The sequence below is a fragment of the Haliotis rubra genome, unplaced genomic scaffold (assembly GCF_003918875.1).
Source record: "Haliotis rubra isolate DU_JTF1 unplaced genomic scaffold, ASM391887v1 Scf315, whole genome shotgun sequence".
Classification (NCBI taxonomy): Eukaryota; Metazoa; Mollusca; class Gastropoda; order Lepetellida; family Haliotidae; genus Haliotis; species Haliotis rubra.
Genome location: NW_025766986.1, coordinates 296448 through 308468, shown reverse-complemented (window position 1 = coordinate 308468; position 12021 = coordinate 296448). Strand labels below are relative to the sequence as shown.

Genomic DNA, 12021 nt, shown 5'->3' with positions numbered 1-12021 from the left:
TTTGGCAGCTTAACTTCTGAGAGTTTCTAAGTCTTCTGTCCTGCCCCACACTGAAGCACACGTTGCACATCTGGTCCCAACCTAGGCAAGTGAGTTTGTTCAAAATTGCCTCTGTTCACTAAACAGAAAATGGGTACCCGGCAGGATACGTCGTATGAATATTAAACTTCTAGCACCTTACATGCAGCTTGGGTTATCCAGCATAATAATGTCCATTATGTTGTATGCCCTTTGAGTTCAGCTCTATGTTATGGAAAATTAATCTCAGTGTTACATTGTAATTATTTTTCACTGATGGTGGAGTCATAGTAGAGTCATAGTAGGTGCTAAGTGCTATTCAGAGTTGTATCCCTTAGGTGTAGCAGGAACCTATGATGCCAATTCCTCATTGGCCCTCAGCATGTTTTTAGGCTGTTCCATGTTCTTGTAAATGTCCCAGTAATAAATATCTTAAGACCTGCAGTATTTTAGGTTTTCCACCCACATTGGCATGCTGTGTTATAACTTCAGTGTTCAAATCAGGGTTAAACTCTATTCACTAACTGACTGATGCTTTGGTCTAGTGGCTTTCCTTGTATAAGTCTGATTGCTTTGCATGGTGCCATGATAAAGCTGTACTAACTTAAAACCCATTCACTCTCTCACTCACTCACTCCATGGAATAGTACCACCTCCTTGGTGTAGTGGTTAGAGCGTCTGCCCGGAGAGCGGAAGGTCGCGGGTTCGATCCCCGACCGCGTCATACCAAAAGACGTTAAAATGTGGTACTTGTTGGTTCCTGCCTGGCGTTCGGCATTAATGGGTACAACAAGGACTGGTCGGCTCGGAGTCAGTATAATGTGTCTGAGTAGGGTATCCATGCTTCACTGCGGCATGGTATCTCAGTGGGCTAGCACTATAAAACCAGCTTAAGTCTGGGCTAGTACAAGCAGCCGCACATACACATACACACGCTTGCACGTCATGATATGAGCGAAATATTCTCAAGCACGACGTTAAACCCCATTTCACCTCACCTCACTCCATGGAATAGTCACTATGTATACAAGATGAAATGCCTTTATTTCCTTCTTTTCAGAGAAGGAATCCAGGTGAAATAGTGGTTAGACGTAGCTCTTGTATCTAGAATATGTAGAATTAGAGGCTTCAAGTGAAGTCTGATAGTAACAAATTCATCAATGACGGGTAAGATTTGCTTGTTGACCTTCACAATAAGGGAGATAGCAACTCTGTAGCAGATCATTAGTTGGCTGAGAAGTACAACTACATCTCATCCTGATGGTTGTTATTCCAACCGTGTACAAATGTTTTGAAGACCAATGGTGGTGAAACTATTTTCATGATCTGACTTCTGTGATGTAGTGGATAAAGTGCTCGGAGAGTGGAAAGTTTTGAGGTCTTTGAATGGCATTTAGAAGTGATGGTGTATATGTATGGTATTATTCAATTTGGAAAATATAATTGGGGATTAAATGGCTAAATGTAAGTAAAGTCTCTAAAATATTAGGCGTGTCAAAAGGGCACGAGAACATTTTTTAGCCGTGCCATTTCAATATTTACTGTGCCTCGGCACCCTAATATATGGGGTATTTCGAACCCTGAATGAAGATGTGATTTTGTGTTGATGTGGGGAATGTTTTAAGGCAAACGATGTGTCCTGTAACAAGGTTTTGACAGTTCAGGAACAGTTGATGGATTAATTGAGTCATTTTTAAACATGTCAGCTTAAGCAAGATACACCTGGAGCAAGTAAGGCACTACCCTTTCTATATACCATATAAGGCAAGGATTTCATACCAAGAATTAGAGGGTTTTTGAAGTGGGGTAGCCTAGTAGTTACAGTGTTTGTCACGCTGAAAACTCGGGTTCAATTCTCGACATGGGTACAATGTCTGAAGCACATTTTTGGTGTCCCCGCCATGATATTGATGGAATATCACTGAAAGCAGCGTAAAACTAAACTTACTCTCTCACTTACTATTCCATGCTGTAGACAGATTTACTGCTGCACTATCATGACCACCTGTCTGCTGATCTGACTGATCAGACAGACCAGTACCGACATAGGCAGTGACATACAATCTGACATTGTTGAACATGCATTCATCATTCTAGACAGCACTGAGAAAAGACTGGGAGACACACCAACATGTTTACAATTATGATTGAACAGTCCTCCATAGAGATAATTTTAGAACACGGATGTCCTTGTGGTTTAGTAATTAGCTAGGCAGAGTTGCGTCACTTGGGCGGGCCAGGAAGTTTTGGTACGCCCTGATTATTTTTCCTGATCCTGGCATAGCCCAGTTGTTAATGTGTTTGCTCATCAGGCTGAAGACCTGTGTTCCATTACCCACATGGGTACAGTGTGTAAAGCCCATTTCTGGTGATACTGCTTAAATATTGCTAAAAGCGGCATAAGATCCAACTCACTCAATCACTTCTACATCCGGCACATGTGGTAAACATCAAGGATCTGCTCCCTTCAGGATTCCCTCCAACATCAAGCTGACAAAATGTTTGTTACTGAAATGCTATCCAGCCAAATAGACACAGTCACTCACTTAATGCGATATATTCCCAGTACGAGCATCTTTACCTTAGAATCATTTTGTAAAGAGATTGACTGGCCACACAGTAGCTGTGTAGTATGTATAGGAGAAAACATGCCCCCCTCGGGATTTCCCTCCTCCCAAGGTTTTACATTCTCTACCAAAACCGAGGGGAAGTGTTTTCCCTGACATATAAACTGTCAATGATGGATAATTATAATGTAGATGATCATTTAATGAAGTTACATAACAATAACAGAAGCACAAGTAAAATCAATTTAATGACAGTAACTATAAATAGATAATTCAACCCCAATGTCTTCATTGGCTCGGTAACTGTGAGGTGGAGCGTCTGCTTATTAACCTGATAGATGCGGTTCTAATCCTGCTTCGGAAAACATTTGCACTTTGAAATTGATCTTGGATGATATTTTTCAATTGATTTCAAACACTCATATATCATTTGAATGTTAATGTTCATATAAAGTTAGGAAAAAGTAAAACCTGGGAAGAGGTCTTACTTACAAAAAGTAAAACCTGAGAGCAAACAAAAACCTCAAATGCGGTTATTCCGGGAAAAGAAGAGATGCTTAATATATAGTGAGAAGCACCCTTCAGGTTTATATGGCCTGTTCTTGTCTCAGTGATCCGTTTGTTAGCTGTCGTACATTTATATATTTTTGTGGTATTTAAGAAGTTTGTGCTATTTCAGTGGATTATTTTTCAGTAGAGACATAATGGTCAGTATAACTGCACTATGCTATCACCCCAACTTGTGCCATGTGTCAGTGATAGTATATAGGTCATTTTCAGTATACATGATATTGTATAAATAAAACACAAAAGAGAACTATTCAAGTTGTTGGGTGTCCTTAACAAAGGGAGGTAACTCATTGTGGCAGTATCTACAGTAACGGACAAAGTTGTCCAATATGGACTGCTTTAAAATCCGGACAAATTAGTCGGTCCCTGTTCAGTCCGCAATTGACAGATTCCACTGTATATGTATATGGCTCAGGATCTTCTAATGTCTTTTTTGGGATGTATTTAATTTGATACGTGCATATCCAGCCATTGATCACTGGATTGTCTGGTCCAGAATCGATTATTTACAGACCATATAGATGGAATATTGCTCAGTGTGGCGTTAAACAACAAACCAACCAAATACCATGCCTTTTGGTTAAATATGGGTTCTTGTATTCAGGTTCTTTAACTTTGGAAGTCGTAAGAAGACTCTCACCCCCAGCCCCCAGCCAAAGAGACGAAGCAGTGCTGGTAGTGACTTCGCGGATGGCGCGGGATCGGTGGCACAGCACTCATACAGCACGGGGAACCTCCGGGAGCTGGATGACAAGGCCGTCATAATGAGGTGAGATACTGCTGATACTGTTCGTTTTATTTTGCACAAAATATCCCTTTTGGGTAGGTGGTGCTCATGATGTCAGTCACTGGATTGTCTGGTCCAGACTAGATTATTTACAGACCATGATCATATTGGTGGAATATTGCTGAAAGAAGTATTAAACAACAAATTAAACCAAACCAAATATTTTATTCCTGACCAGACAATCCAGTGATTTACATCATAGCATAGTTCAGATATGATGACATGCATAAAACAAGTCAACAAGCTGGACCACACAATCCTGTGAGTCACCTATTACGACAAGCATGGGTTTGTGAAGACGAGTTCTCTCCCAGCCTACTGAGGCACATGAAACATTTCAACACTGATACGATACCCATCCCTTTGACAGTATTGTGTCTTTTTTGTGTAGTTTACACTTTTGGTAACTGGGGCGGTGGGGTAGTCTAGTGGTTCAGGTGTTCGCTCATCACGCTGAAGACCCGGGTTCGATCCCCCACATGGGCACAAATTGTGTGAAGCCCATTTCTGGTGTCCCCTGCCGTGATATTGCTGGCATAGTGCTAAAAGTGGCATAAAACTGAACTCACTCACTCACCCACTGTCTGGATCCAAAGACAGGAATTCAGGTGAAATTATGTCTTGTGCAGTATTTATATTTCGTTTCATTTGAATATTGTGCAATAGGCAAGGTGGTGAGGTATCTGGGGTCCAGATAAGCAGGGTACCGCTGTATTAAGTAACATTGTTTCCAGTATGTGCAGTGAATTGGGATTGTCCGTGCAAACTTATAACTTATTTGTGCAAGTGAAGGTCAATGCAAATTACAGGTAATTATGCCAAATTGTAGAGAAATTCAGAATGTCATTATCCACATCAACCATAACATGGTTTAATCGGAGAAATCACTCAAATGTTTTGAATCCAGAAGTGGAATCAACTTGGTCTGAAGGTGCTCATTGATTCTCCTTTGTATTCAACCAACTCTGCCTGACATAATGTAAGGATCTATCCATGACATATTCTGTTTGCAGGAGAGAACAGAATTCTTCAGATTCCAGTCTTTCAAGGTGGTAAGTGCTATTAGTAGATTTAGCTGGAATGGATTCAATAGTCAGTAGCATGACATTGTCCGAACACTTCAGGAATGCACTCCTATTGTATTAATTATGCATTGGTTTCACATTCTATTTTTTAAAAAGCATGTAAGTAGTGCATAGTGGATGATTAATCCATCTTCACACCTCCTGCTTAATTGTATGCAGTGAAATTAATACCTAGTATATTAATGCTTAAAGTCAAGGGTCTTTGCTGTGACATTCATGTTAATAGTTAGGAGTCATTGATGTATGCAACTCAAAGGGGGACCACCAAATTCTTCCATATAACTATAGTAATATTTCATGCAAATTATGTCAAAGAATTGTATGGCCCTTAACCTTATTTGAGTAGAAAAGTACATTACAGAATTTCTTTAGTATATAAGAAAGAATCAAGTGATCCTTATATTCTTTGACTACTGTGTCATGACATTAGACCCAAGGACGCTGTGACCCTATGATTTTTAACACTGGTTTGCATGCATTTTCAATTTTATCCAATCTAATTATTTCAAAGAACACACTCATAGAAGCAAGCTTTTATTATTACACCAGCTTCCTAGTAATACATATTTACTTAGATCACAAGCAGATTTTGATAGAGTTATATCCCTTTGCTACTCACTATTAAATATGTTACAAGTAGGCTTGCCCGTTTCTTTGTCCAAGCATGCTGTTTCCTTGGTTTCTTGATTGGTTGACATAATGTGTGATGTTTTAGGTATATTTCCAGTGAGACGTCCCCTACCAGGAAGTCAGAGCTAGGTCTGCTAGACAGCCCACGCGGAGCAAGCAGTTGGAAGTGCCAAAACACCTCTCCCTTCACATGGGCGGCGAGCATTCGAGGGGGGAACCCTCGTCCTGTCTGGCGATTGCCGTCCCTAGCAAGACAAACATCGTGGCCCCATGGGAGGGTCCGCAATAGATACATCTAGCCCTGCTGTGTTGGCCCTCACAGTCAAAGCATTCAGCTTGTCAAGGTCAAGGTTATTCGCAGATATGTATGCAGTGTGCGAAATACTTTCCAGATTTTGCTAGCCTAACTATGCCTGAAAGTTACTAGCCCACAAAATAATTCACTAGCCCGAAATTTGAATTTATATACTAAGCAAAATATTACAAAAGATAAAATGCCATCATTAATCAGGCCATAATCTTGCATGATTTAAAAGTGTATTATAACTTAACAAGTCGGAGAGAGTGATATATTTAAAAAATGACCCCATGAAAAATCACCAGCCAGTCAGACTAGTGACTGTGGAGATTTACTGTCCCGACTGGATTTTTACTAGCCACAGGCTAGCGGGCCAGTGGCTATTTCGCACACTGTCTGTATGTGTTATACCTATTGCAGAACAAAGTCCTTCTTGAAAGTTTTCTGATGCTGTTTCTATATGTTATTATTGCTAGGATCCTAGATCTCATGTGACTAGATTGTGGTTGATTGTAAGACTTTATAAAGACTACTTGTCCTGTGATTGGTCAAAATAAAAAAGCATTGTTCAAAAAGAATATGTTGACAAGACTAGTAGCACCAGTCAGTACAGCGTCGTCATGGTTACATGATTGAGAAGTCTTTTAGACAGGTTCGTTTTGTTTATTTAGACTTATAGAAGACATGTTCGGACAATGTTTATCAATGATTCATGTTTCATAACAAATGAAGCAATGGTCAAGACATTCAAGATAGGAGCATTGTTCCATGGCAGGACGATATCATGGAAGGACATTTACTGTTATTGATCAGTGTAGGCAATAGCTGGAATATAGTCTAAAGTTTAAGACACTTGCGTAATTTGAAGTATTTGCTGTTGATTTGCTGCGTAGGCAGAAGGGTTCTTTCCAAGGGTCTTCTCCCATTGAGGTTTATGGCACTGAGTGGTTAGAGTACCGTTATTGTGCCATAATCGTATACTGGGAGTTGGCCCAGGGTGGTTCGGGAGCTAGATACAGTGAGACCCCGGATACCCGGACCCCAAATATCCAGAAGCCTCGATTTCCGGTCAGTTATCATAAAAAAACAATCTCTTACGTTATTAACGTGACTGTCTATAACGGATATGCGGTTTCACACAAACCAACCGGCTGAATCAGCACAAAATTTACTCACTTATCCGCATGAAGCTTTGATCTTCCGCTCACTGTGTGAAGTGAAGTGCGAGTGTCCCACGTGTCTTGACACGAGACAAGGTCTGCTAATCCGGATTAATGACCGATCAGCAGGGTATTGGTGGTGAATAGTAGGCCTATCTGATATAGAGTGAACTGTAATTGGCAAATCAAAACGACCATGCTGTTTTGGAAGTGATTCTAAACCAAAAGTGTATGCTCGCTACCGTTTCAACACCTAAACCTGGATGACAGAAATCCAGATATCCGGATATTCAGTTATCCGAACAAATTACGCAAAAACGAATGTGTCCGGATATCCGGGAGTCTCACTGTACATGAAGAAATTATTTCAGGATGGGGAAGATGAAGACCCACACATAAGCAAGATAACAGTATTGGGTTTTTTAAATGATCAGATAACCATTTCAATATTTGTTGAAAAGAAGGACTGTCTTACCAACATACGGAAGAATGACCTTTACGATATATACTCGGGTCATGTCACGTTTTGTATCAGTATAAACAGGCTGAATTATGGGGAGTGTTGTTAAAATAACATGACATTTGACATTTCAGTTTGTCAATTTCTTGTCACCTTAATTTACTTGTTCACATGAAGTGTTAAACAGATGTCGACTGAGATACAGCAACTGCTCTGGCTGAAAGGGTTAAAGCTAGTTCCTCTAGCTCCACAGGGGTTAGTAGAATGACCAGGACGATACCATGTGTGTTTGGTTCATTATGAAAGGAGTAGAACTAGCCTCTTTAATAAATTTGTTAATGCAAAATAATGTCTTTCAGACCGTGTCCATTTTCATATCATTGAAGAGGATGTGCAATTACTATTTTGTACACAGAATATTTCCATTTCTAAACTTGTACGCAAGTGATATTATCTCAAATTGAAGACCAACAGAATGACTTCTGGCTTATATTCCTGCCCTATTTTGTCAAATCAAGAATTCTCCCAATGATACGTGACCAACTGATGAAACTGACCATAGCGAGAGCTTGTTTAGTAGCGATTGTTATTGTTATTATGTATTAATTATCACCATTATATCAATTTTTGCATATTATACATGTACATATTCACTGACAAGAGCATTTTCTTTGTCTAAGCATTCCTGTTTCTGCGTGCAGAATTCCAGTGTTTCTTTGAGGAATTTGCTACTTTATGATAACTGTTAATGGGTTAACCGGCTTCTGTTTCCATTGATCATTAAAGGGACTGCTTGTTCCCGATCACGTTAATAACCAGGAAATGTTTGTGTGTCACCAGTTTTCATTGTATTAAATAGCATATCGAGAGAAGCAAGATGTCATTATAAACATCATTTTATGCATTTGCGCTGTAGGTTTTAGGAAATTATTTTTTGTATTATTCTAGAGAAACATTTTAGGGTGTGAATGAGTCATATCTGTTATACAGACATAACTCAGTGCACTGTTTTTAATTTTTAATGTTTGAGTTTCTCAGTTTTTGCTGATGAAGTTTTTTTCCAACCAGCAAAAAGTGGAAACAGTTGTATATTTTGCTACTGTTTTGAGCTTGTCCCATCTGACCCAGAAAAAAATACATTCAGGGAAGATTTAGCCATCAAATAAGAGTTATATCTTTATATGAGGACATCTGCTTCTGCAAGAAAGTATATATTTTTCACTGCTTTGAGCAATTTTCAGAATCACAGTAGTGACACAGAAATAGGCTTCACACATTGTTTCCATGTGGGGAATCAAACCAAGTCCTTTGGTGTGTCAAGCAAATACTTTAACCTCTAGGCTAACCCGCTTTCCCTTGCTTCTGTTTACAGTCTTACCAATAACAATGTGAAAAAAAAATGTTGATAAACTTACTTTTTCTTCTTCTTTTTTAATCTTTTTTTATTATTTAAATGTGTCTTTATAAAGCAAAACACAGTAACGAAATAATGCTGCTCCATAATAATTGATGAACAAGTTTATTCACGGTGTAGGACTGTTTCATGTTGATCAACAATATAAAAATGTTGACTTACTTTAAAAATTTGGAATGTGTTTGATGACAATTAAGATATTGTACAAATCAGACATGGGCGTAGTGTACCTGTCGCTATTTTGTTGAACCTTTTTAATCATTAATTCCACCATTTTTGTTATTGTAAATATTTCATCTTGTATATGAAATAGTATCTCAAAGACACTTGTAAAGTAGTCAGTATTCAGTTTGCAAGTCATTACGTTGTGATGAAAAATTAGTTTTAATGGGCATAATTTAAAAAAACCCAGGAAATCTTAAAATCTATCTTATTATAACTTATACATTATAGTCAAAAGTAGTTTCGATATTCTGCATGTCATGCAGTTCAAAGAAGCATAATAATTCATAATAGTAATTCTTACAAACATATCAGTTGCTTATTTTCAGTGACTTTTAAAGCAGAGAACATCGCAGAAAATGTTTGCAAACTATATTTCGGTGTATACAGGGTATTCTACGGAATCTTGTACTCAGAATGTACTCAAAGATCAAGGAACATTCCTTAGAAGATGGCATTCGATTCCACGTCTTCAAATAATATTGTTGCTGTACTTGTAACATATCAGCCATAAGATATACCTACTACTCCAATAACATATTTCATCTCAAATATTGAACAATGGATAGAAATATTGTAAATCCAAATTAGTAGATTATTGATAAAATCATTAGTGTTCATGTCTTAGACATATTTGCCTTCAAATGTTTATCATTTTGTCAAAACAAGAAGTTAAACTTTTAATTTAAGTTCCTTGAAAACCAGATAGTGAGTATATTATAACAAAGCAATAAATGTATATAAGCATATCAAAATGTTTCAGTTTTGCAATTAATCCATTAAATAATTGATATACAATATTGTACATTTCTTTTAAAAAATGTACTTTCAAAATGTGTTATGAAGACAATGCATGTGTATATAGATGCATGCTCAATTAATGATATATTGAATTCAAATAAAATCAAATGTTATGATATTTTTTAAATAAAAAAACCCTGACATATCTAAAATGGAGGAAGTTCCAGGGGAGGCAACTGTAGTGGGTCTCGATACAACCAACGAAACTGACAGTGAACCTGTCATTTGTAGTTTCTTAACAAGAAATATTGACTAGCCATAAGTTTGCTACTTCTGTTTCATAAATGTATGCTTATTAGTCAGAATCATAAAAGGACCTTCTTTGTGCACAGGTTTTGTATGATTATGGAAATGGTTTTGTCACTTTTATTTAACTGTTGTTCATATTTAAGCTTGAAAGGCAAGACGTACTGTCTCAATGTTTGTCTTACGTTTACTGAAGGGTTAATAAATTTTGACACTGTAAAAAAAGAAAACGTCAGGACCATGAACCTCAGTTTCTAACACTATTCGTGTTTTTTTACTATCCATGTTAGACTATCTGTTAAAATTCATTGGTAGATGTTGTAGTTCATATTTACATTCAGATATTCTGTTGACCAACCATTGACAGATGTTGGTAATATACATTGAAAGACCTACAGTCAATTTTACAACATTATCCATTGAACATTTCCTGCTGTTCTTCAAAGAATACCTTTGAAATAGATTGACAACTGCTGAATTATACATTAAAAAATGTAGGGTATAAACTGATAAATTATAACTTCTTTGAGTGGCATTTTAGAAGTTGGGAAGTACAATATAGAACAAGCTTTATGGATGACAACGGTACAAGAATCTGTAACGAAATCGCACTCACGAATAAAAAGAAGTTGTTATCCATAAAGTTTGTTCTATATTGATAAATTATACATGAAGAGCTTATGCTTTTTAACAATACATGTTAAGGACACCATGGAAAGTCGGGAATTATAACCATTAATAGGGGATGGAATTATCCATTAAAGTAAGTTGACTAGCTATTCATAGATATTGGAAATTTACAAATGATCTTGAGTGTCCTTTGATATAGAAGAAGAAAAAAGGATGTTTCTGTCAAACAGTAAGCAGAGCTTAACTTAAACATTTAGACATTGCACTGGTGTAACATAAACTGCAAAATGAAACTACATATTTATACCAACTTGAACCAGGGCATGCTCCAAGAACACAGACCAGCTGGGAAACAGAATGATGTGGAACTGTCCTGGGGCAGTGACTCTGATGACCGTTGCTGTTCGTGTCAAGACATGTTATAAAGTGAGATGAACTGGCCCAGATATTGAGCAGCAGGTGCAACCTGTTTTTGTCTGGTGCAACAAGGTTATTGTCAAGGTTACACCAGGTGCAAGTAGGTTTCCTTAAATTACGCCCTGTTACGAACCCTTTTCAAGATGTCTTAAATATATGTAAATCTTAAAACTATCTATTGATACATGTTGATCTCTGAATGATCAAGAATAGATTTTGAATTAACATAATATAAAATGCTAGTGCAAAGGAATAGTCTCGAATATCTTCAGAAACATACCTTTTCATTTTAAAGGAAAAAAGCTGTGAAAATCTTACAAATGAATCCCTGAAAAGTACAGCTATCACAAGTAATATTCAACAGATGTTAAGATAAACTATTCATGTACTGTTCCTGTCTCCTGTCATCTTAGTGCTAGTTCTCAGAATATGTCCCTTGTTTCGGCCAGTCTCGTGGCCCGGTAGTTGTACAGGATTCAATTATTGACATGTATTTCTAGTAGCTTTACGACTGCCTCCTAGATTGTTAGTACTGAGTGCCAAAATGTCCTCGTTTTCTGTGTTGGACCTGTGCAATGTCTATATTGCGTGGTCATCAGTGTCAGACTGACTATACCGTTACTTGTTGGAAACATTGTTATTTATTTGATGGAATTGCTGTTATCTTCTCACAAGTGATCTGTAGTGGTGTCATTTTCAGTTAAAGATTCAATCTA

General features: G+C 37.6%; 1 protein-coding gene across 3 annotated transcripts in view; it reads left to right on the top strand.

Annotated features, from left to right (window-relative positions):
* Nucleotides 1–6135, top strand: part of LOC124283413 (regulator of G-protein signaling 7-like) — a 110352-nt gene extending 104217 nt beyond the window's left edge. For 2 of the 3 annotated variants that reach the window (XM_046719469.1, XM_046719467.1), the window contains 3 exons: nucleotides 3760–3924; nucleotides 4956–4994; nucleotides 5743–6135. In XM_046719469.1, coding sequence (XP_046575425.1) covers nucleotides 3760–3924; nucleotides 4956–4994; nucleotides 5743–5956 — 418 coding nt within the window. In that variant the 3' untranslated portion in view covers nucleotides 5957–6135. The remainder of the gene's footprint in view (nucleotides 1–3759; nucleotides 3925–4955; nucleotides 4995–5742) is intronic. The other variant, XM_046719468.1, reaches the window with a different exon arrangement.
* Nucleotides 6136–12021: the final 5886 nt, after the last annotated feature.